Raw genomic sequence first — 26,242 nt, 5'->3', positions numbered from 1 at the left:
AATTAATATTTACCACTGCTGCTGTTCTTTTCTTCCTGAATTTCTATGCTTCCATCTGGCTTCAGTTTATTTCTTTTTGAAGAACTCCCTTTAGTGCTTTGTTAAATTTATATCAAATATTCTGGTAAGAATGTCTTTTGGCTTTTGTTTTTCTGAAAACTCTTTGATTCTGTCTTAAATTTCGTGGGAATTTTTTTTCTCTGACTATAATGTTTCAGTTTGCCAATTATTTTCATTCAGCACTTTAAGATGCTATTTCATTGTCACCTGTGTTCTATCACTTTGGTTAGAAAGTCATTATAGAATCGTTTCTGTGCTCTCCATACTCTGGGTTCCCTCACTCTGCTCATTCCATTGTGGAGTGTGGTACTCTACAATGAGCTACCACTGAGTGTGTGTGCATATGTGTGTGTGTATTTTAACCATTCTGATAGATGTGTATTAATATCTCTTTATGGTTTTAATTTACATTTCCCTAATGGTGAAGAGTTTTCATGTGCTTTATTTGTCACATGTATATCTTCTTTGGTGAAGTATATGTTCATAATTTTTTTCCCATTTTCTAACTGGGTTATTTGGTTTTCCACTGTTGGCTTTTGAGACTTCTCCGTGTATTCTCACCAGTTGTCTTTTCCAGGTATGTGATTTGCAAACATTTTCTCCAGTCCATAGATTGCCTTTTTGTCCTCTTAACAGAGCTTTTCTTAGAACAAAAGCTTTTAATTTTGATAAAATCCAGCATATTGGTTTCTCCTTTTATGTACAGTGTTTTGATAACAAGGCTAAGAACTCTTTACTTATCCTAAGGTCTCAAAGATTTTCTACTTTGATTTCCTCTAAAAGTATTATGGGTTTACATTTTTCACTTATGTTTAGGATCCATTTTGAGCTAATTTTTATTTAAGATCTGAGGGTTAGGTTGACATTAATTTTTGTTTCTGAATGTCCAAATTCTCTGTCAGCATTTGTTGATGAGACTGTCTTTCCTCCATTAAATTGCTTTTGCATCTTTGTAAAGAATCACTTGGGCTTCCCAAGTGGCTCAACGGTAAAGAATCCCATCTGTCAAGCAGGTAGAGACATAGGTTCAGTGCCCGGGTCTGGAAGATTCCTAAGAGAAAGAAATGGCAACTTACTCCAGTATTCTTGCCTGGGCAGCCCCACGGACAGAGGAGCCTCGTGGGCTATAGTCGATGGGGTTGCAAAAGAGTCAGACATGAATTGGCAAGTAAACAACAAAGAATCACTTGGACATATTTGTGTGAACTTATTTCTGGGTGTTCTCTTCTTTTCCATTGATCCATTTATCTAACTTTCCATTAATATCATACTATCTGGATGACTGTAAATGTGTAGTAACAGGTGGACTGATCCTTTCTAATTTATTCTTCTTTGTCAAGATTGTTTTAGCAATTCAAGAGTCTGTGCCTTTCAATGTAAATTTTAAAATAAGTGATCCTTTTACTGTCTCATTAGTTTTGCCTTTTCCAGAGTGTCATCTGGATGGAATCATGCAGTATATAGCCTTTTCAAATTGGCTTCTTTCACTTACTAACATACATTAAATTGTATATTACTATGTCTTTTCATGGCTTGATAGTTCATTTTTTAGCCCTGAATAATGTTCTATTATCTTTGTGTACTACTGATATACTATTATCTTGATGATAATAATGTTCTATTATCTTGAGTTTTAAAATAAGCTTTCTTATGTCAACAGAAAAATCTTGCTGGGGTTTGGAAAGGAATTACAACTAAAACTGTGAATCATTTTGGGGAATAGTTGACATCTTTACTAGGTTGAGTCTTCTAATCCATAAATACTTATGTCTCACTCTTTATGTAGATCTTTAATTTTTTTCAACACTTTGTAATTTTCAGCACATAAATTATATATATATTTCATCAAGTGTGTACCTAAGTATTTTATCTTCTTTAAAATAATTGTTTTTAATTTCACTTTTCATATGTTCATTGTTAGTTTATAGAAATGTAATTGACTTTTGTGTATATTGTTCTTGTACCATGAATTCTTGCTGAACTCACTTGTTAATTCTAGGAATTTTTATGTAGATTCCTTGGAATTTTCTGTATCTGCAAATAGGGGCAGTTTTATTTCTTCCTCTGCAGTCTGCATTTTTTTTTCTTGTCTATTATGATAGCAAGAGTTTCCAATACTTTGTTGTATATGAGTGGTGAGAAAAAGATATCCTTGTCTTGTTCCTGATCTTAGGAAGAAAGCATATAGTTTTCATCCTTAAGTACCATGTTAACTATAGGTTTTTTTTGTATTGGATTGGTCAAAAATTTTGTTTGTATTTTTCCGTAATAGCCTATGGAAAAACCCAAATGAATTTTTTAACCAATCCAATAGATGCTTTCTATCAAGTTGAGAAAATTCCTTTCTATTTTTCTAGTTTATGTCATGATGTATGTTGGATCTTGTCAATCCTCTTCCTGCATCAATTGACATGATTATATCACTGTGTATTACTTAATAAGGCATTTTTTAAATTTCAAAGTTGGTGAGACTGATTTTCATGAAGTGCCCTACATTTTCATGAAGAGACTATTAATACATACATAAAGTGTTTTCAGTAATACCAAAATAATGCAAAATAAATTAAAAGTTAATGATATCCTTTTCCTTACCCTAAATTCTCTATACATTGCATTGCTCTTTTACTTGTGACTATAGCTCATGATTAGCTGCTGAAATTATGTTTCTGTTAATATTTTAGCTTAATGTTTCCCAAAATATTACAGGACTAAGTACATATTCTATGTTAAAATAGACTGAGTTTCAAAATGAGATGTCTAAGGTAAGTCAATCTGAGTGAAATTACTAAAAACAAACAAAAAACCTAACTCAGGATACAGAAACCATTTAGAATTTAGATTTTTTTTTCTTGCAAACATAAATATGACACTTAAAAGTGGTGCCTGTTTAAGGCAGTGCCTGTTTAAGTCAGTCAGTCCTGTCTGACTCTTTGTGACCCCACGGACTGCAGCTTCCCTGTCCTTCACTGTCTCCTGGAATTTGCTCAAACTCATGTCCTTGGTCACTCAATATGCCAGAAAATTTGGAAAACTCAGCAGTGGCCACAGGACCCGAAAAGGTCAGTTTTCATTCCAATCCCAAAGAAAGGCAATGCCAAAGAAAGGTCAAACTACCACACAGTTGCACTCATTTCACATGCTAGCAAAGTAATGCTCAAAATTCTCCAAGCCAGGCTTCAACAGTACGTGAACTGTGAACTTCCAGATGTTCAAGCTGGATTTAGAAAAGGCAAAGGAACCAGAGATCAAATTGCCAACATCCACTGAATCATTGAAAAAGCAAGAGAGTTCCAGAAAAGTATCTACTTCTGCTTTATTGACTATTCCAAAGCCTTTGATTATGTGGATCACAACAAACTGTGGAAAATTCTTCAAGAGATGGGAATACCAGACCACCTGACCTGCCTCCTGAGAAATCTGTATGCAGGTCAGGAAGCAACAGTTAGAACTGGACATGGAACAACAAGACTGGTTCCAAATAGGAAAAGAAGTACGTCAAGGCTGTATATTGTCACCCTGCTTATTTAACTTATATGCAGAGTACATCATATGAAACACTGGGCTGGATGAAGCACAAGCTGGAATCAAGATTGCCGGGAGAAATATCAATAACCTCAGATATGCAGATGACACCACCCTTATGGCAGAAAGTGAAGAGGAACTAAAAAGCCTCTTGATGAAAGTGAAAGAGGAGAGTGAAAATGTTGGGTTAAAACTCAGCATTCAAAAAATGAAGATCATGGCATCTGGTCCCATCACTTCATGAAAAATAGATGGGGAAACAATGGAAACAGTGACAGACTTTATTTTTTTGGGCTCCAAAATCACTGCAGATGGTGATTACAGCCATGAAATTAAAAGATGCTTGCTCCTTGGAAGGAAAGTTATGACCAACCTAGACAGCATATTAAAAAGCAGAGACATTGCTTTGCCAACAAAGTTTCATCTAGTCAAAGCTATGGTTTTTCCAGTAGTCATGTATGGATGTGAGAGTTAGACTAAATAAAGCTGAGTGCTGAAGAATTGATGCTTTTGAACTGTGGTGTTGGAGAAGACTCTTGAGAGTCCCTTGGACTGCAAAGACATCAAACCAATCCATCCTAAAGGAAATCAGTCCTGAATATTCATTGGAAGGACTGATGCTGAAGCTGAAACTCCATTACTTTGGCCACCTGATGCAGAGAACTGACTCATTGGAAAAGACCCTCATGCTGGGAAAGATTGAAGGTAGGAGGAGAAGGGGACGACAGAGGATGAGATGGTTGGATGGCATCACTGACTCAATGGACCTGAGTTTGAGTAAACTCTTGGAGTTGGTGATGGACAGGGAAGCCTGGCGTGCTGCAGTCCATGGGGTCCCAAAGAGTTGGACACAACTGAGTGACTGAACTGATGTCCTTGGAGTCAGTGATGTTTAGGGTTAGGGAGAAGGATGAAGTGAAGGGAAGTGGTGAAGTGAAAGTTGCTCAGTCGTGTCTGACTCTTTGAGACCCCATGGACTATATAGTTCTTGGAATTCTCCAGGCAAGAATACTGGAGTGGGTAACCTTTCCCTTCTCCAGGGGATCTTCCCGAGCCAGGAATCGAACCCAGGTCTCCTGTATTGCAGGTGAATTCTTTACCAACTGAACTATCAGGGAAGCCCAGGGAGTAGAATAACAACTTCAATTTACTTTTAGTGAAAAAGACAAGACATGTTCATCTGAAGCTTAGCTGAACTTTTTAAATGAATTCACTGCTGTAGGGCAGTTATACACTGCAGCTTTGAAAATCATTGTAAGATGTACTCAAAGACAGGATTATGGAACTCCCATTTCCCTAAGGCACCAGCTTTAAATGCGTTTGTGTTCTGTTTCCTGTGCTTATGTTCTGCTGCCTTCAACTACACGCTAGGGAACAGGAAAATGCCTGAAGTCAGGCCGATCCTTATCTGAAAGTCCAGCTGGCCCACCACCATCTGTCCAAGTAGCAGTCATCCACAGATGGATGGAGATCCTATCCAGACGACCTCTATAAAATGTCAGCCTCCTCCAATGTCAGCTGCAGAAATGTCAATTCTCAAGATAATTGTTTAGAAATGTATCTGCCTCCACTGAAGCCTTCCAGATGTTTTCTCTTAGATAAGATAGCTATTTCTTATCATCAGATTTATTCTGACTTGAACTTCACTCTGAAGTTTCATAATTGGAGGGAGACAATTGAGGATTCAGTTACTGATTTTTAATTAAGTAGATCTGGACCCAGATCTCAATGCTTTCTATGAGTTTGTGTTTCCAACATTTCTTTAGCCAAACATTGTGCTTAGTCACTCAGTCGTGTCCGACTCATTGCAACCCCACGGACTGTAGTCCACCAGGCTCCTCTGTCCATGTGATTCTCCGGGCAAGAATACTGGAGTGGGTAGCCTATCCCTCCTCCAGGGGATCTTCCCAACCCAGGAACTGAACCAGGGTTTCCTGCATTGCAAGTGGATTCTTTACCAGCTGAGCTACCAGGGAGGCCCAACCAACATTTCCTTTCTCTGAAGACAGAGCTCTTTTGTGGGAAGTGTTTCTTCTTTGGTTAGGAGGTTAGAGTGACATTTGTTCTCTGGCACAGAGTGGGTCTTCCAGAGTGCTTCTAACACAACTTGACTGACGAGGAAGTTGCTGATGGGTGGGAGTTGGCTCGGTGGTAGAAAAATGAGTAGTAACAAGGAAGATGGTTAGTTTATGATGCTAAAGAGCATGTCAAGGTTAAAGTCATAGGCTATCTCCAAAAAATGAATTTTAAAATATGAAAATAGTAAACAAACATATGAAACTATTTCATTGTTACAGAATTCTGCCTTTTTCTGCCCCTGTATCCTACTATTGTTGAAATTCAGAAATAGTAACATGGCAATAGTACTTTTTGGTAAAGAACCCTTCCTTTGTTAATATTTGTCTTTATATTTCCTCAAAGACATAGGCTTCCATTTTCATTTTGCCTTTGAAGAGGCAGAAGCACAGAGCAGTTATGCTATGTTTAAATATCAAAGTGGGGAATCAGAGCCAGTATAACCATCCCATTTCCTATGCCACAAACACTGAAAGATAGTTACTCATATCATATTGTGTTTACCTCAATTATTTGACTATTTATTCATATAATATGTTTACTCATATAATATAGAATATATAGAATATGAATTATATAACTCATATAATGTTATATTTATTTCAATTATTTGACTATTTGGGCCAGGATTATCTGACAATAATTTTAGTTCTCCATTTTCTTTATTCTGTGTGTTCATTTTATGAGTCAATGCACTCTATTATAGTTTGATAACTGGAAAAAGCTATTTTTGTATTGGTCAGTTATTGCCACAGTAATGCTATATAACAGACCATCCAAAATGCAGTGGCTTACACCGGGAATATTCATTTTATTACTTATGGATCATCAGGCTGGTTTGCCTGCCTGTTTCAGGATGCAAGTTGAGTGTTTGGCTCTATAGTACAGGCCAGGGCCAGGTCTGCTTCCCATGCAAGTCCCTAGGGCATGAGCTCTTGGTGGATCACACAGGCACAGAAGTCCAAGCCAAAGAGCATCAGCACATTTAAATGTACTCTTCCTACTTCATGACTGCAGATATTCCAGTGTCTCCAGCAAGTCACACAGTCAAATCTAGCATCAAGTGGACAGAAAAGTATACTCTGTCCATTCTAGAGCACTGCAGAGACAGACTGAGGAGTTCGGAATCCCGCAGTCTCCCACTAAGCCTGTGCCAGTGCACATCAGTGAGCCGCAGATTCTGCTCTGGGATTCCCCGAAGGCAGGGTGTCTCTTTCTTAAGACATTAGTAGCAGTAGTAGCAATAGGAGTAGTCTTATATCTAGTAAGTGTGTATCTTATCTTGTATATATCAGCAATAAGTGTGTATAATGGCACTTGCAGTGCTCAGTATAATTGTCATTCTATCCTTATTAACTAGTAACTATTAATAAGTGTTAATAGTAACAATTAATATGGTGATTAAAACATAGCTTAAGTTTTGTAAAAAATAGCATTTAGTTGTTAGAGCTGATGTATTATTAGACTAAAGCCCAGCAGTCCGGTTTTCCTGCATACAGAACTCCAACTCTGCGCTTCCCTTACTGTCTCCAGCCCAGACCGCAGCCATGTCGTCAGGTCTGGTTTCATCTCCTCCAGATGCATGTCTAGGTTGGACTTGATGAGAAAGTGCATTCATTCTGACCCTACCACTCCTCTGATCAAAAACCTTTCAAGTGAATCCCTACTAGCTATAGAATAAAGTCTATAGATCAAATTCTATAAATGTAAATCCTTGTCCACTTAACCTTTGGTTACAAACTCTTTCAGCCTGGACTTGCCATTACCAACCCCATTTCTCTATGGTCTTGTCCTGTTTATCCTTTAAGATACAGATCAAATGTCATCTCCTCTTTGAACGTTCTAGATCCTCTTGGCCTGAAGTAATAGTCTCCCTTTCTTGCAAAACTCACCTCTGCCACTTTTATGTCACCTGTGATTTTCTAAATGGTATCATCATTATTGAATATGACATCACTGCTATTGAAATACCATTCATCTTTTCCCATCTCGACACTAAATATAAATACAGGTAACTAATAAGAATCTACTGTATGGCACAGGGAACTCTACTCAATACGCTGTAATGGCCTGTATGGGAATAGAATCTAAAAAAGCGGATGTATGTGTATGTGTGACTGATTCACTTTGCTGTACACCGGAAACTAACACAACATTGTAAACGAACTACACACCAATAAAAATTAAGAAGTAATAAATATATTTCCTTGACTAACAAAATATTATTTGATAGGTAAATAAATTTCCCAATTCATTAATACCCTTAGTAATTGTTCTTCCGTGTCAGGCTTTTTAATAAGCGTAAGTGGTTGCCTTCGGTAACAATCAGTCCACATTGGAGCAAAAACTGCAATCGCCACTTTTTTCTTCACTTTGCAGACCTGTTTCCTAGGAATCCCTGGTGGCTCAGCTGGTAAAGAATCTGCCTGCAATGTGGGAGACTTGGGTTCAGTCCCTGGGTTGGGAAGATAACATGGAGAAGGGGACGGCTACCTGCTCCAGTATTCTGGCCTGGAGAATTCCATGCACTATATAGTTCATGGGGTCACAAAGAGTCGGACACGACTGAGAGACTTTCACTTCACTTTTTATAGGAATAGAGTGATCAGCATTGCTTAGGGTTTCAGAATAATTTTGTTCCAGATGCTGCTTATGGATATATCAGGGACTGGACGTTTGGAAGCATTTCAACTCCAGGAAACACCTGACCGTGCAAATGATCTGTAGTTGTACTTGACTTAGAAGCTATGACAGGGTAGCTTGACTTACTAAATCAGGCGCCTATGCTGGAAAGCGCTCTGAGCGTTTTATATCTTTTGCATCCCATGTCGGCAGCCATTGTTTGCCTTTCCTGCCAAAGAGCCAAGTCCTGAACCATAGCGCCCCCTAATGTTAAAAGCAACCCTTTCACTTTTAACATTAACATTAATATTAGTATTAATAAATGAAATGAAACAAGTAAATAAATGAAAGACCAGTGTCAGTGAATTTAGCTATGCAACTTGTAATGCTGAGTATTTGTGTAGATTGCAAGCTTTATGAATAGTACTTTGAATGCCTATTTCATTTCCATTCCTCCTAGAGCTGTTTTGACCTTAATTCAGCCTCATATATTCCTTTCAAAATTACCAATAAAGTTTTTCTTCCTTTCCAAAGCATCAGCTTAGGCTGTGGAGTGGAAAAAACTAAATCCTGTTCTCTGAGGAGTCTGTGCCATATTTTTTTTTTTCATAGCTAAGCACTGACAGTATTCTTTATCTCTTTTGTATTTTTATTCTGAATTTCAGAGTTTTCATTTCAAAGTAGATGTTTCTCAAAGTTCTTCTTCAGCTTCCCCCTATTTTTGGAAACGGAAAGACTCAAATATAGAGTACAGTTTAATATTAAGTGGAATGGAGTGTTAAATGCCTCTCAGTCTCTTCCTACCAGGCTATTTAAATAAAAGGTATCTTGAGAGCCAATTTTCTTGGCATGTGGGGGATATTCTTCTTAAATTCAGTTTTCAATCTGATAGTGTTCATGAAAGCAGAACATAAAGGTAAAACGTGTTCACAGTTTCCATCAGTTTTGTTATGCAAAATACTTTATTTTGTATAAAATTGGATTTTGTAAGGGTAGAAAAAACTCCAGTAAATCATATCAAGCATTCTAAAAATGCATGTAGGACCATATCTGTTTACCCACTTTTGTAGGCAACTGGATGTGAGTTGGAAGAGGCTGACAGATCAGTAATTGAAAAGGAAATAAATAACAAAGAAGCTAAGGCAGGGGGCACCCACACTTGCATAAGCTCAATGAAGCCTGCGAACAACCTGATAATGTTCATCAAAGTGTGACCGAAGAAAGAAACTATATGATTTTAAAAATCCTCCACATAAAATTTAAGATTCACTTTCTTTGCTTTGCATATTGACGTGTCTTTTTTTGTTTTAACACAGGGCCTCAGCAAGGATGTGGTGGTTATCTGACAGGTTCAGATCATACCTTTGCTTCCCCTGATTCTGATTCTAATGGGAGGTATGACAAGAATTTAAATTGTGTGTGGTTCATCACTGCCCCCGTGAACAAGCTCATCAAACTCACCTTCCATACATTTGCTCTGGAGGCAGCAACAACTTTGCGAAGATGCATTTATGATTATGTCAAGGTAAGGCTATTATGTTCCTCAACAAGAGTCTTCTAATCCAGACTTTTCATGATGTATTCCAGTTTATACCACACATAAAGTCCTGAAAGTTGTGAGTACTATTAATTGTTTAAGTGACCTGTTCTTCGATGATATAAAGCAGCAGTCTCCAACCTTTTTGGCACCAGGGATGGGTTTCATGGAAGACAGTTTTTCCATGGATGAGGGCAGTAGAAGATGGTTTCAGGATGATTCAAATGCATTATATTTATTATACTAAAGCATCTGCCTGCAGTGTGGGAGACCTGGGTTCAATCCCTGGGTTGGAAAGATACCCTGGAGAAGGAAATGGCAACCCACTCCAGTATTCTTGCCTGGAAAATTCCATGGACAGAGGAGTCTAGTAGGCTACAGTCCATGGGGTCGCAAAGAGTTGGACACGACTGAGCAACTTCACTTTCTTTCTTATTTCTGTTTTGTGGCAATCTCAGGATATTCTGCCTTGACTTTGGGGGTTAGGGTTCATGTTCCTATGAGAATCTAATCCTGCAGCTGATCAGAGGCGGAGCTCAGGTAGTGATGAGAGCTATGAGGAGCAGGTGTAAATAGAGATGAAGCTTCACTCACTTGCTCACTGCTGTGTGGCCTGGTTCCTAACAGGCCATGGACCAGTACCAGTCCATGGCCTAAGGGTTGGGGGTCCTCTGGTGTAATGAATGATACTGCAACTGCCCTATCTTCAGATCAAAATAATCTCTAACAGGAATGAGTCAAAAATTTTGTGTAGCTTCTAACATTAAGATTCACTGTTCCTCCAAGCCTTGTTAAGAGACAATTTATGGCATCATGCGTCATCTGGAAAGACACTGTCAAAGGATTTTAGGCAAAATCTAAAAAAAAATGACAGTGTCTCTATGCAAATCATCACTCCTTCCTTTATCTATTTTTAAAGTTTGGATATTTGCTTATTTAATATATTACTTTTATATGTGAAAAATGTCTTACTTCTGAAGTCCCATTAGAAGTAAATCAAGAAACTTTTTAATATTTAAATGACTCTTTAATATTAAATCATTGTATTTATCAGGCTATATGCATTTAGATTAAAAGTGCTAAGCAGCATCAATCAATATACAACACTACACTCTTGGGGGTAAACAACAAGGCACTATTTTTGTTCAGGAGGAGTTTAAAGTTGATTGCACAGTTAAAGGATGATACATTCGAATCAACACCAGGTAGTTCAGGAGAGTTGATATTCAAGTGCACTGGGCCGAGGCTTGAAGCCATGTGCAAGTTTAAAAGGGAGGATGGGTCATGATGATTTGGTGTGAACAAGAAAGATACAGAGAATGAAAAGAACCCTTATTCAAGTTGGGACAGAGGGCATTCTAGGTGAGGCAGACGTACAAAAAAGGCATTGAAGTTGAATGAGTGAAGAGGTTGACTTTATCAGGGCAGATTATTGTTAAAGCAGAGCAAGAAATAAGACTGCATAGGCGGAGAAATGCCCAGACTATAAAGGATATAGAACATCAAGCTAGTGCATTTAGATTTTATGTAGTTGGAAATAAGGAGTGATTGCATGTTTTCCAATGGGTGGTAAGATGAGAACAGCATTTAAGAAAGATGACTCAGCATTCTGAGTGGCTGTTCCGGGGAGAGGCTGTAGTTAGGAGCCCAGGAAGAAATTACCTTTAAGTGAGGAGGGTGCAGAGATAGTGCAGATGACAAGTTGGATATGAGGGAAACTTAAGTTCAAAAATCATCTTAAATTTTGCAGAAATTGGTTTTAAAAGAAAAGGGAGGAAAAGTCATAGACAAAATACACATTTGAGCACCTAATTATAGGAAAGAAAGAAAAGTCGCTTAGTCACGTCCGACTCTTTGCAACACCATGGACTGTAGCCTACCAGGATCCTCCATCCATGGGATTTTCCAGGCAAGAGTACTGGAGTGGGTTGCCATTTCCTTCTCTAGGGGATCTTCCCAACCCAGGGATCGAACCTGGGTCTCCCACATTGTAGGCAGACGCTTTACTCTCTGAGCTACCAGGGCACTTAGTTATAGATGGTCTTATATTTTCACTGTGAAAAGCGCCATGCCCAGAAGACCAAAAGAATGTCAGTACTCTTAGGAGGAGGCCATGGTTTTGCAGGAATAAGTTTAATTTGGATGATGGCACGGCTGACAAGTGAAATTGTCCAGGGACAGAGAATGCCAGCACTCCAGCAAGGGGGCAGTGACACAAATAGAGAGAAGGCAGCAGAGAGAGTTTCTTAAATCAGGAGAGATGCTTTCTTTGAGAGAGACAGCACGGCACTGAACAGCCAGGCTCCCGCTCAACTCCACGAAAGGTCCAGGGTGAGACAGCTGGAAAGACAGAAGAATCAGGATGAGAAACAGACAAGTCACAGAAAAATGTGCCAACCAGGAATAATGCAGTTATCCCTGAAGTCAAGGGAGAAAAGGCTTTTACCAAGGATGGATGGTCAGTACTATTAAATTGTAAATTAGAGGCCAGGAAAGGTTAAGATAAAGAAAAACTCATTAGATTGGATGACAACCATTTAAATAAAGTATTGGGACAGAAGCCAGATCAGAAGGGATACATGAAAGACTACAGATAACAAGAAATGTCAGTTCGGGGTGAATTCTTCCTGTCTGGAATGAGACCAGAGTGGCCAGAGCAGCAATGAGCTGATGTTCAGGGCTATTTGAGCGCTAATTTTACCAAAGGATAAATGCATTTTCAGGGCAGGTAATATGGACTCAAACCCAACTTTGGCACCTGACAAATTTCCTAATATCCCTGATTCTCATCACTCCATCTGTTGAAAAATGAACAAACAAAATCACACAATTGTACCTGTCTTGCAAGACTGTTGTGAGGATAAAAGATAAGGTATGTTAGAGTACTTAGCACTGTACCTGTCATATAATTTGTAAATAAATTTATTTCTTTTTTCCTCATTTTGGGTGACTCTACATGGCCATGAAGGCTGTAGGATCTCCTTATCTTAAAATATTATGAATAATTGATTTACATATACATTATTATGAATGTAAATACATGGGGGATGTTTAGAATGTGGTTGTGCCAGGAGGAGGCTGACTGGATTTATTCTCGATGTATGTTTCTATGTGTGATTTGATAACTATTGGAAGCTCCCTGACAGTCCAGTGGTTAGGACTCTGCTCTCACTGCTGAGGGCCCAGGTTCAATCCCTGGTTGAAGAACTAACTAAAATCCCACAGGCTGTATGGGGTGGCAAAAAATTTTTTTTAATTAAAAGAACTATTAATTTCATAGATGTTTTCAAGCTATTTAGGACAGACATAACAATACTGAAAACAAGGAGTTATTCTCTGGCTTCAATATAAAATGCCCTTTCTTTTTTAAAAGAAATTCTGCTCAGATCTACTTTTGTTTTCCTTTTTGGGAAAGCAGTTTCCCTCAATTGGCACCATTTCCAGTTTATATGAATCTGGCAGATCACAGGACAGTTCTTGGAATGTGAGGCCTGGAGGTACCTTTATTAAAGAGATTCACTGTGATAATTGGGACACTGGGCTCATTTTAGACTGTTTCTTAGAGATTCTAATCAAATCAGTTTCTAGAAAAGTTATTTTAATTCTGTAGGTAGATATTTAAGTGAAAACATGCCAAATCATTATTCATTTGTAATTATATCATTATTGTTTTGAAAGGGTTGACTTGGAAAGTTATTAACATAACTGCAGTAGGGGACTTCCTGGCAGTCCAGTGGTTAGGAATTTGGCTTTCACCACCGAGGGCCTGGGTCATGGAACTAAGATCCTGCAAGCCCCCCAGTATGGCTAAGAAAAACAACTACAACAGTAGTAACAACAAAAAGATAACCGCAATAAGTAGAGAATTATGTATTTCACTGAGTGGTTCCTGTTGAAATTGACATCACATCCATTCCCTGAAGAGTCACGTGGCATGATTATGTGTTGGGCATTGTGCCTGGCACTTGAGGTGTGAGAATCAGAGATAAGCTTCCTCATGGAGCTGTAAGTGGATGAGACTGGTAACATGGCAAAGCCAATAAATGTGATAAACACAGAAAAATAGAGCAAAACAACCGAAGTATGAGCGCTGTTACTCAGGGTTCACAAAGACATTCTAGATGGGATGGCTGAGCTGAATTTCAGAGAAACAGCACAAAAGCAGGCTTCCAGTGGTTGACTAGTTATCACAGAGAAGTGGGTGAAGAGGGGCAGCAAGCTGCATGGTGACTGCCCCGCTTCTGAACCCCAGCCTGTTCCTCAGTTAAGTCATTCCTTTGTGGAGAGCAGTGAGTGACACAGCAAAGAGGACTCAGCTTTGTGACCATAACCGACATTGCTTTGCTAGGAAACATGGAACTGGAAAAGGAGGGGCTTCTTTCTAACACTGCCCAGCTTCTTCTCAATGCAGTCAGTGCCCCTTGGAAAAACCAGTATTGTCTCATGATCCTTTGACCATCTGAAGTGAAAGCTCCTCTGTGCCATAGCCTAGCCATGTATATAATTTCAATTTACAATTATGCTAAAAGCTTTGAAAAGGAGAAATAAAAGGAAAACCCATAAAATAGTATGTATATCAACATGCAAATGCTCTGACATGACTATGCTAAATCACTTGATTAAGTAGTAAAATCCTTCCTATGTGTGGAATCATGACAAATACATACATAGAAATTTGGACTGGTATGAGTACATAGGCTCTATTTGCAACTTAAAAGATAATGGCAGTACCCATCCACAATATGAATTTCCAAAATTCAAATCAAATAGTTCTAAATAAAACAAACTACAGTCTTCCCTCAATTTATATAATGATTGCCTTCTTGGAAACTTGGTTCTTACTAAAGCAGTGCAAAATATTTTTGTGTTTACATACAGAATGAGCTTAGGTTCTGGGATCAAATGATTTTAAACAGTTTTCTTGCACACGTGTCTGGCAGGACATTCATAGGTATGTCGGACTTCTAAATCTTCACACTGCACACCTGTCCTGTGAATTTTGCTGGAATTCTGCAGTGTGGCTTCTAAACACTAAGTGCCAGTTTCAGCCTCAGACCATGATGAGCCAAAAACACCACACTTTTGCAAAACACTCCCTAGGAGATGATACTGTTCTCATGGAAAACCTTTGTCTTAACCCACTGGACTCAACCATCAGTCTATGATCAGCCATGGGAGATAGGGGCTGTCCAGTTTTGGGAAGGTCAGTAATCAGTGAGGTGTTAGGTCGCCATCCTTATAAGATAGCACCTACTATCCATTCATTCATTCAATGAATGTTAATTTGAGTACTTATTATATTCCCAACACTGCCATAAGCACTGGAAAAGAGCCTGAGATTACATAATAATCATATTAGTAATATTGTTGATTTTATATAATAATACTACTTTTGTTGTTATATTAAAAACACCTGCATTTAGAGCTGATTCTCTTCATTGCTCCTTTGCAAGCTTTTCTAGAGCCTGGACCAAGCTCTAGAACCAAGGCACACAGCACCAGGCCTGGCACACAGCACCGAGAATAAAAACGCTTGTTGATATAAACATGATTTTATACAGGCAGCGATGGTTATAATAAAAACCTAGAACCACTAGGACCAAGATAACATTTTCCCCAAAAGATTCTATAAAGTATCCGAGTTCAACCCCAAACCTAAAAATTTACTCTCTACTCTCATTCTCATTCCAAATTATACCCAGGCCTGTTGTCCAACAGACTGTCAGAAGTTTCACAGTAAGATCAAAGAATTCATGAAGATACTCTGAGATGCTACATAGAGAGTCTTCAAATAAGACTATTAAAATTCCCCTGTTATCACATTCCCAGGAAAATGTTCAGAGACAAAGCCCTAAGGAAACTGATGTCTAAAATTATGAAAAAGAAAATTAAAGTGTTAATTGCTCAGTTGTGTGTTCAACTCTTTGCGACCCCATGGACTGTAGGCCACCAGGCTCCTCTGTCCAGGGAATTCTTCAGGCAAGAATACTGGAGTGGGTTGCCATTCCCTTCTCCAGGGGATCTTCTTGACCCAAGGATCAATCTCGGATCTCCTGCATTGCAGACAGATTCTTTAGCATCTGAGCCACCAGGGAAAATTACGAAGTTAAATTTAAAAAGAATTAAAGCCCAACATCAAAGCCTCTTGCCCTCATGCATTAAAAATTCATAGAAGTTAAAACACCCAAATTCCCTTCCCTACTTTCTTTAGCTGCTCTAATCAGGGAGGATCTGGCAGTAGCTATCATCAGAAGTTATCTTCCACCAGATTATTTCTGCAGTTCCTTCGGGGTCATAAATAGATTCTAACCTGCACCACTGTGAAAGAGGTTTAAAAGCTGAGAAAACACGGAATTCCTCTCAGCACTTCTCTCCATCCACAAGACTTAGAACTTAATTCAAGCTCCAGGTCTAGGCAGGTATGGCAATGACGTGTGCTCCCAGAATGCACTGTGCAGCTGCTGGTGGCGGTGTGGGGCATCAGGGTGGTCCTCAGGGCGCCATTGCTGACCTCGTCCAAGTAAGAGTCCCCATCTGCAGTCCTGCACCTGCACGGTGCACTTCCTGCAAGCCTCTGCAGAGCCGCCCTGCCAAGTTCACGGTGGAGGCGTGGCATCGTTAGGCTTGGGAGAGCAGGGAACAAACCCTGGCCTGGCCTGCACAGGAGTCCAGAAGCCTCTATCATCTGTCCTGTTTCAGCTCCATTAGGAGAAATCTTACTGTGGCAGTGAGTGAAGTAATGCGAACACCAGCTCAAGGCTGGGTATGGTTGTACAGGAAGTCGTCTACATACGAACCTTCAAACTGTGAACTTTCAAAGATGAGACTGTGTGCGCCAGCCCCTGTATGCCGACTGTTGTGCTATATAAACCTCATACAGTACCAAACTATACAGCTGATTGTATTAGGGTACCTAGGCAAACTTTGTTGGACTTAATGAACAAATTGGACTTAACAGACGCACTCTTGGAATGGAACTCGATTGTATGTTGGGGACTTACTGTAATTTCTTTCCATCACCTTGCCCACTTGTCCATTTAAAACCCAAACCAGATCTTACAACTCCTGTAGGAGATGAAGCATGAAGCTTCATGAAGCATCAGTCTTGTCCCAGTGAACTCCCCGGCCCCACGTCTGTTCTCTCACCTAATCTCCAGGCCGGTGGGTCACAGGGCAGGGAGGTGTTGAAACAAGTCAGGCCTTTTGTCTTCCTGTGGCCTTCCACAGCTTGATGCGTCTGCCCGGGGAGCCCTTCCAGTTGTCTCGGTCTGGAAGGGCTCCATTCACAGTTCAGGCGTCTGTGCGGGGTCTGTCCTGACTCAGTCGTATGAGTTCCCCTCATACACTGCACTCTTCTCCTATAGCACTCATATTTTCTCTATTTTATGTATAATTCACACACACACACACACATATTTAATTTATGAACCTCTTCTCATAATCTCTGAGTCAAATTAGTGTCTTAAAGCTATGGGAAGTGCTTATGCATCCTTGTATAGACAGGACCTAGCTCGGAGGCCTGGCACACAGCACCAAGAATAAAAACGCTTGTTGATGTGAACATGATTTTATACAGGCAGCGATGGTTATAATAAAAACCTAACTTGTTTACCAGAAAAAGTACGTTGCCTAAAACTTGGCAAATCTGCTCTTCTGTGAAATGAGGGGATTAGATAACTCAGCCCCCCAGTCTCTTTCAGCTCTAAAATCTAAAATGTTATTAAAATCATGTTCAAGAAGAGACACAGTGCCCTCTAGTGGGAAATTTATTTTTGTGTTTATTTTGACAAGACTGTTTTTAACCATTTCTGTTTGATGTATTCCTAGCGTTTTAAAATAATGTCAGGGATCATGGTAATGCTGAGGCTTAATAGCACACCATGGTTCTGTTATCAGTTCCATGTTTGGATCCACACACAGATATTTGTTATAGCAGTGCAATAGGGATTACTCAGATGGAGAATACTTTGTCTTCTAGTGATGTGTTTGAGAGAAATACAAACACTCACAATTTCAACATTTGCTGAAGGCTCCTGTGCCTGGGGATTGTTCTGATGCCAGTGACATACAGGGAATAGACCGAGGTCCCCTCGCCCACCCAGGGGTTTATGTGCTTCATGGGGGAGAGACCAGAAGAAGTAAATAAGCAATAAACAAGGTAGGTCTTGTTATAGTTAGAAAAGAGAGCAGGAAGATACTGGGGGAGTGCCTCCTAGGTAGGGTTGGGCTCTGAGGGGGTGGCATCTGAGCCGAGACTCTATGATGACGAGCGGGCCATCCAAGGGCTGAGGAGAGAGCTCCCAGCAGGAGGAGCAGCTCAGAGAGACTTGCCAGGGGATGGAGGAGTTACAGGGAGACCTGGGTTCGATCCCTGGGTCGGGAAGATCCCTGGAAAAGGGCATGGCAACCCACTCCAATATTCTGGCCTGGAGAATCCCCACGAACAGAGGAGCCCGGTGGACTCCAGTCCATAGGGTCACGAGGAGTCAGACACGACTGAGTGACTCAGCACAGCATACCTCAGAGGCGTGGGCAGGCGTGACAAGCAGCCCAGGCCAGACCAGAGGGTGCTTGCAGACCATGCTAAAGAGGGTGGGTTTAACTGAAGATGTAGTGAGATCCCTGGGGACATTGCAGGCCAAGCAGGATCTTTGCCTGTTCTAAGCTTACAGATGTTCAGGCCGCTCGGGGGAGAATGCTCCGTGGAGTCAGGGCTATGAGAAATGTTACAACAGTATGGGTGGAGGACCACTGTGGGAGCACCGGAGACGGAGCCCTTGGGATAGGGGATGGAGGTGGAGCAGAATAGCTGGGGGTTCAGAAGGAGACAGGGCAGTCGAGGATGGCGGAGGTGCTAGGCTTGAGCCATTAACTGACACAAAGATGACTTGGGGGGCTTCCCTGGTGGCCCAGTGGTTAAGACTTCAGCTTCCAATGCAGGTGGTGCAGGTTAGATCCCCGGTGGGGAAACAGATCTCACACGGGGCAGGGGAGTGGTCAGGGAAGTCTACAGCGTCAGTGATGTTTGAGTAAAGACCTAAAAGGACAGAGGGGAATGAAGCCACGTGAATAAACAGGAGAACATTGCAGGCAAAGGAAACAGCAGATACAATAGTAAGGATGCCAGAGCACCTGTTTCACGCCAGGAGCAGAGCAAACGAAGTGGAGGCAAAGTGGGAGCAACTCCTACTCCTGGCAAAGTCCAGGAGCGGGAGTGGGAGCAGGTTCCACCGGGCCTCAGAGGCCCTAGGAACAGCCCTGAGTGGATGGGGAGGGCTTAGGAGAGTTCTCAGCAGAGCAGCAACCTGGTCTGACTAACACTTAAGCTATGTCCTCTGGCTGGTGTGTTGAAAACAGACGGTAGAGGGTCAAGAGCAGGACCGGGGGCATCCATGGGAAGATGCGATGAGAATCAGGCAAGAGGTTTCAAAGCTTTGGACCTGAGCCGTTAGTGAGGACAGAGGTGAAGGTGATGATGGGTTTGTGGCTCTAATGAGACATTATTTTTTAAATCAAATATGACTTTCCCAATGAGAAAAAAATTTTAGGCCATCATACTAGATTTTTACTGAAAATCATTATAGCGTAATTGATTCAATAACAATTCAGTTCCTAAATTAAAACCAGCATTAAGAACATTAATGTAAGATTCTTAACTAATGACCTCTTGTAACTTCATGTGCATTTTAGTGTAAAATATGCAACTTCTTTGTGACTAACGGATAACTAATGAGCTGTTTTTCTTTTCAGTTATATGATGGGGACAGTGAAAATGCCAACTTGGCTGGAACATTCTGTGGTTCCACCGTACCTGCCCCCTTTATCTCTTCTGGAAATTTCCTTACAGTTCAATTTGTCAGTGACCTAAGTTTAGAAAGAGAAGGATTTAATGCTACATATACCATCATGGACAGTGAGTAAACTGAGGCATTTTTACATGTTATGAAACACATGTGTATTTATGCACTCAAAATAATGATTATATCTATATTCAATGTTAATTACTAACCTCAATGTTAATTACTAAACTCAATGTTAATTACTATCTAAGCTCAATGTCAGTTACTAAACACCCTATTAATTACTTTGTGTTTAATCCATGGTACAAATTTGGTACAATTCTTAGTCAAGAATGTATAATGTAAATCCTTACTAGAATGATATAAATACAGTTCCTTTGGGTTGGAAGAACAAGGAAAATAGAATTTTAAATATTATATGTGTGATGAGTTACAAGTAAAATATCTTCTAAGTTGTTTCTTATTTCCTATCTCAGTGCCTTGTGGCGGAACATTTAATGCAACTCGGACCCCACAAAGTATTTCATCACCCAATTCATCAGACCCAGATGTCCCCCTTGCCACCTGTACTTGGGTCATTGAAGCTCCCCTGCATCAGCAGGTCGAGATAACTGTGTGGGCATTTCAACTACACTCTCAAGACTGCAACCAGAACTACTTAGAGTTTCAGGACCCACTGGAGGTAACAATTGTATGAATGACAGTAACATCTATAACCTTTTCATCAGAATTTGCAAAAACATTTGAAGTAATGATGGCATGACTGGATAAGTTCTTGAAGTCACTTCCAGCCTAATGTGCTTTTTAGCCTTTTATGACACCCTCTATTTATAGGCATTAAGAAACCTGAACTTGGTCTGTAGGTCATGTGCCTACTTAACTTCTGGGTGTCTTGGCAAAAGTGCCTGGCCCTGAAGTAGAGAACAGACCTGTGGACCCAGAGAGGGAAGGAGAAGGTGGGATGAACTGAGAGAGCAGCTCTGACATATATACACTACCATGTGTGAAATAGAGAGCTGGTGGGAACCTGCCGTATAGCAAGGGAGATCAGCTCTGTGCTCTGGAATGACCTAGAGGGGTGGGATGGGGAGTGGGAGGGAGGCTCAGGTAGGCAGGGACAGAGGTATCCTTATGGCTGATTCACATTGTCGACCTGGAGAAGGGCCTGGCAACCCACTGCAGTATTCTTGACTGGAGAATCCCATGGATAGAGGAGCCTGAGGGCTGCAGTTTGTGGGGTTGCAAAGAGTCGGACATGACTGAGCAAGTAACATGCATGCACACATTGTTGTACAGTGAGAACCAACACATCATTGTAAAGCAATTATCCTCCAATTAAAAATAAGCTAAAACAAAACAGTGCCTGCTCTTGTGCCCCACTCCCAGAGACTGATTCCCCTATTAACTTGAATTTTAGAAAAACTTTTCATTTTGTATTGGAGTATGGCTGATTAACAAGGTTGTGATAGTTTCAGGCCATTAGCCAAAATTTTTGATGTGCATCTCTGGGGTTCTGCCTACAGTGCTCCAGGCAGAAGCACTTCTATAGTCAGCAGGATCTGTGTGTAGAACAAATTGGAGGGTTCGGTTAAGAAGCCATTTGGTACCAGCCTAGGGGAACTGTATTCATGGTTTAAAAAATAGAGAAAAGTTGTTTTGTTTTTTAAAAAAATGAATCAGTCCGAATTGCTCACGGGGTAAGGTGTTGAAGAGATTGTTATCCATAAAAGTGTGATGGTCACAGAATACCTGAGGATTTGGGCATCAACATCATGTGACTAGGTGGTTGACATAAAGAGAATGATGAGATTAGAGTGTAGGAATCCTGAACTGAGGATGTGGCCTGGTGGAGGCACTTGAGAATACGTGGAATGTCTCGCTGCAGTTTGAGGAGCAACTCACACACTGCAAGTTTGCTAAAGGGTGGTGAGAGAGGGCCAGGAACAGAGTCGGTTAGTCATAGGGGTTTCTGAACAATGGAGACTGCAGGTGAACTGTAGTGAGCTCAGCAGCCTGGGTGAGCTCTGACAACAACATAGCCCTTAGAGAGGAATTGGAGTGAGGAGGATGGTCCTATTTTCAGTAGGCAGATGGCTGCCCTGTGGTTTCAGCAGAAACCTCTCCACCTCTCACCCACCCCTCGGATGTGAGACATCTGTCAATTCCATGGCCAAGGTGACATCTTACTGCAGAGTGCTTTAAAGTCTATAATTAGTCTCCGTGGTTGAATGTTTAAACTGTATTTTTATATGCAGTTTAATTTCTGCTGTGGCCTATTCTCTTTTGAAACTAAACCTACTGACCCTTGGCTTCCATTTCATTTCAGAGTAATGGAAATCCAGGAATTCGCTTCTGCAGTGGAAATGTGTCAGCCGTGCCCACGTTTTACTCTTCTACGAGCACCGCGGTCATCGTTTTCAAATCAGAAGTTTTCAATATAAACTCTAGAGTGGGTTTTACCTATCAGATTGCAGGTTAGCTTGGGGATTTAATATTTTATTCAGAAAAACTGACATTATTACAATTGCTGCTAGAATTGACTCCTGTGAATAAATTAAGGTTTGTTGACACAAACCATACCCAGATGAAATAAGAAGCCACTTTACCAGAAGCCTAGCCCCATTTAGTAGATGATTAAAGCTGGCTTCTGAGGAGTTAAAGCAAATGAAATACTAATTAAAATGTTGAGAATGCAGGGTATTAAGTTCATGTTGTTAATTAAAAAATATACCAGTTACTATGTTAATTATGCTCTTAACCACATAAAGAAATCACTATGTATTAGAAAATTACTTTGGGAAAACCAAGGAGCCTTGAAAGAGTTACTTGTTCACTGTCACCAAGAAATTGATTTCCAAAGAACACTTTACGTAATGTTCGTTTCAAGCTTGATTAAAACCAAAGCTGCCTTTGATTAAAACAAACAAAAACACTCAGGGTGTTTTTACCAAAAATGGCCAAAAGCTATCATTTGCCAGTTGTATCAGAATGAACAATTCATCCAAGTATTTGAGGAAACATCCTCATACAAAACTCTGTCTTGGAGGTAGAGTCTGTATTTCCAGAGTCTGAATATCAGCCAACTCCACCTCCGGGTCATCAGAAAAGTGCAGAGAGTGCTAGAATGTTTGTCTTCATAGGAGAGTCTTCATATTTCACATTTCACACGAGGGTGTTTTATGTTAAGACACTGCATGTGTTTGCCCAGCACGCTGTCTACCTCAGGTCTTGGGTTCTCAGTCATCTCAGAGGTAAATGGAGGAGCTAGATTAGCTTTTTTCTGAAGTTTGCTCCTATTTAATAATCTACCTGAACTATTCCTGTCAAGTTGAAGGAGCACTATTGGGATGCATACATTAATTACGATACTGTCTTTCCTCTAAGATTGCAATCGGGAATATAAGAAGGCATTTGGCAACCTGCGGAGTCCTGGCTGGCCAAGTGACTATACCAGTGACGTGGACTGCACAACTGTGCTCACAGCCCCCCACCACCACACCATCTCCCTCTTCTTTCACTCATTTGGCCTTGAGGACTCAAGTGGCTGCACACACGACTTCTTGGAGGTAACACACACCTGAATATCATGTAGATGAATTATGTAAAAGATGCTGGATCCCTGAAGATTGGTCACCTTTTCCTCTGCTATTGCTAATCATATTCCTTCCTCATTTCATTAAATTGTTCATCATCCCTTCATCCCCTAAATACCAACCATCTCCAGGATCCAGACACGGGAAATCCAGGAGGGAACAAGACATAGTCAGGGTTCCCCGGAGGCTCACAAGCCCTGGGAAAGACAAGCCAGGAAGTAGTCTGCTCTTGTTGACCAACAGCCAGCAGGTTAGGGGCACTTAGCCCATCTGGGGACAGAGAAGGCATCCTGAAGGCACTAATGTGTGCCTTGAGACTGGGAGGACCAGGGGGAGGTCAAGTGCAACGCGCTAAGTTTGGAGGTGGATGATGGGTCTGACTTGATAAGAAGTGATACTGAATAGTTTACCTGATTTCCCTGCTGGCCGCAGTATGTTTGGGGCCTCTCCAGTGTTCTCTGCGGAGAGTGTCTCCTTGACCGCCTGTTTGGCAGACGCAAGATGAATGCTCTGCTTCCTCCTCCTCCTCTGAAGCACCTTTGCTATTTGCCTGTCCTCCCCCACCCACCCCACCCTCCTTCCCCCCAAACACACTGAGAGAGAACTCTCCCTTGTCTGGAGCTCAGCACCTATATTTTGCTATAAAAACCATAGCGTTCTCTCCCGTGTCCTTTGCAGACTCTGTTGGAAATGTATTCATTCTTAGGAAGTAAACTGAGGTGCTGGGTAAGACTCATGTACAAAGATGCTGAATCCCTCTGTGAATTGAATTCACACCTAAATCTTAACCCAAGAGTCCCAGCTATGTTTCACTTACATGCGAATTTCTGGCAAGGTTTCCAAAGAGTTGGTTTGTTCCCCTACACCTGTTATGGAGTTTTATTATCCTGGAAAGCCCCCCCCCCCCCAAAGAATTCATCTAAGTCCTTAGTTAAAGGCTATTCTCAACCTAGAGTGTAAAAGTTCTCAGAGGAAGCATATGCCTTTTCATGGGGAATCTTAGCCATGGTAGAAACTAGGAGGACATGGATGTAGCAGGGAGGAGATGAGGGGACAGACTTGTTGGCATCAATCAGGTTATTAAACTCAGTGCTATGTACGTACCCACCATGGAGGCTGAACTGTTCCGTGGAGCATAAAGCAGAAGTGAGAGGTGGAGTGAGACACAGAGAAAGGATGAACCGCCCAGGCAGTTCAGTCCCAGTGCAGCTACTCCTGGTTCACGTCAAGCCTGAGTTGCCGCTTAGAGACTAGAGTGAGCTCTGCTGTTTGCCTCTGGATGCTGGGAAGCAAGGGCGACTCCAGCCGCTGTGCCTTAACCCATAGAAATGGGTCTGAAACTTCCTATCCAATAAGCAAAGATGGGAAACTGCAGCTCAGGCCTGCAAAGCCCAGCTGTTTTTGGTTTTCAGCGGGAAGATTCTGGCACGGTTTTACTGCAGCCTCAGCATTCCATTCATGTTAACAATGATGAGAATGGAAATTTATCAGTGAAGATTCTGAATGTATTATACCCCTCGAAGGCCAAGCTCTCGACCCCATTTGAAAATCTGCCTTTGCCTTCAGCAACCCTTTCGGGCTCATCTGCACTCCCAGAGATGCTCTCTGCTCTCCTTGTCCCATTCCTTCTATGCAGAGAGAAATGAAAAGGACATTTCATTGGCATATTCCGTGAGAATGAATATCCCGCTCCTTCTCTTAGAGAATCAGCTTTCTAAAGAGGATCCAGAGGAAAAAGACCCATGTCCAGACTGGAGTAGGGCAGTTGAACTTCTGGCTGCTGACTGTGAACTGGCTGCTCCGCCCACAGCAAGGCTACTTTGTATAAACGCTTAGCAGAATAATCCAGAAAGGCGTTTTTCTCTCCTACTGGCTACTCTATAGACCTAAAAGGAATCTCTCCAGGGACTTCCCCTGTGGTCTAGTGGTTAGGACTCAGTGCTTTCACTGCTGGGGCCCAGTGTTTATCCCTGGTCGGGGAAGTAAGACCCACCACAAGTCTTGTGGTAAAACAAACAAACAAAAAAGCCGGGCTGGGGGTTATCTCCTGAGCAACATAACCTGACCAGACTACCCACCACACCTCTAAAGACACTCTGTGACTTAAGACAACCAACAATTAACCACATGTTAAACTATGGGATTATAAAGGGAACAGAGGCACTTTCAGGATTTTAAATACAGGGGGCAACTCAATAAAGTCGGCATCCATCCAGGAGGGGCTGGATCCAGCTCTGCACTACTGGATCATGTGTCTTCGTAGACCTCAAGAGTCCTCCAAGTGGGGCTGGTTGTGAATGTGTAGCGGGACCCAGGCTGGAGAGCAGAATTTGATTGAATTCACAGTGTGGTTACCACACTCACACGCCAGCTCGTTTCCTGTTTTCACGTGTATCTACACCGTGCAATGCTTTTTTTTTTTAGAAATCTACTCAGCTTCACAGTTTATTTTTAAAATATATCTAAACAGTCAGAAATTTTTATAGATTGTTTTAATTATGTCCTTTTCTCATATAGAAATTCATTTTGCTTTGACTTTGTCACACTTTGTATGATACACTTTTTTTTTTCATGACCCCATTATAGTCAAGCCGTTTTCAAGGAGAGATATAAGCATAACTGAAGTATGATGAATAGAGTACAACAGAGTTAACTGGAAACAATGCAGATAATATTTTTCTCCCTGCATCTTTTTAAAGTTCACTTTAACTACATTCTTTGAAGCATCTTGCCAACAACTAAGATATAACTAGTTTGTTATACAGCAATCAACTAGTTGGTTATATCAGCAGAAACATGCTTTCGTGTTTTAACTGCTGGAGAGGAATATATATTTCTGAATCCAAGTGTAAAATAGTTTTTGATCTACAAATTGCATGTTTTTCTCCTTTGCAAATGAAGGTGACGTCTGAGTGTAAGTATATATAAAAAGACAAAGTTTTTCTCAAAAAAGTTATTCAAATAGTCTCATGTATTAATATAGAGCAATGATAGATCAGAAAAGAAGGTACTATATGTTTAAGTGTCATCAT

At 40.9% G+C, this 26,242-nt stretch overlaps 1 protein-coding gene across 1 annotated transcript in view; it reads left to right on the top strand.

Annotated features, from left to right (window-relative positions):
* Window positions 1-26,242, top strand: part of CUBN (cubilin) — a 255,728-nt gene that overhangs the window by 222,861 nt on the left and 6,625 nt on the right. Inside the window, exons 60-64 of the mRNA XM_020881287.2 lie at window positions 9,597-9,805; window positions 19,568-19,730; window positions 20,094-20,299; window positions 21,944-22,091; window positions 23,002-23,183. Coding sequence (XP_020736946.2) covers window positions 9,597-9,805; window positions 19,568-19,730; window positions 20,094-20,299; window positions 21,944-22,091; window positions 23,002-23,183 — 908 coding nt within the window. The remainder of the gene's footprint in view (window positions 1-9,596; window positions 9,806-19,567; window positions 19,731-20,093; window positions 20,300-21,943; window positions 22,092-23,001; window positions 23,184-26,242) is intronic.

The sequence above is a fragment of the Odocoileus virginianus genome, chromosome 9 (genome assembly GCF_023699985.2).
Source record: "Odocoileus virginianus isolate 20LAN1187 ecotype Illinois chromosome 9, Ovbor_1.2, whole genome shotgun sequence".
Taxonomy (NCBI): domain Eukaryota; kingdom Metazoa; phylum Chordata; class Mammalia; order Artiodactyla; family Cervidae; genus Odocoileus; species Odocoileus virginianus.
Note: the sequence above shows the minus strand (reverse complement) of the source record. Positions and strands in the feature narration are given on the sequence as shown.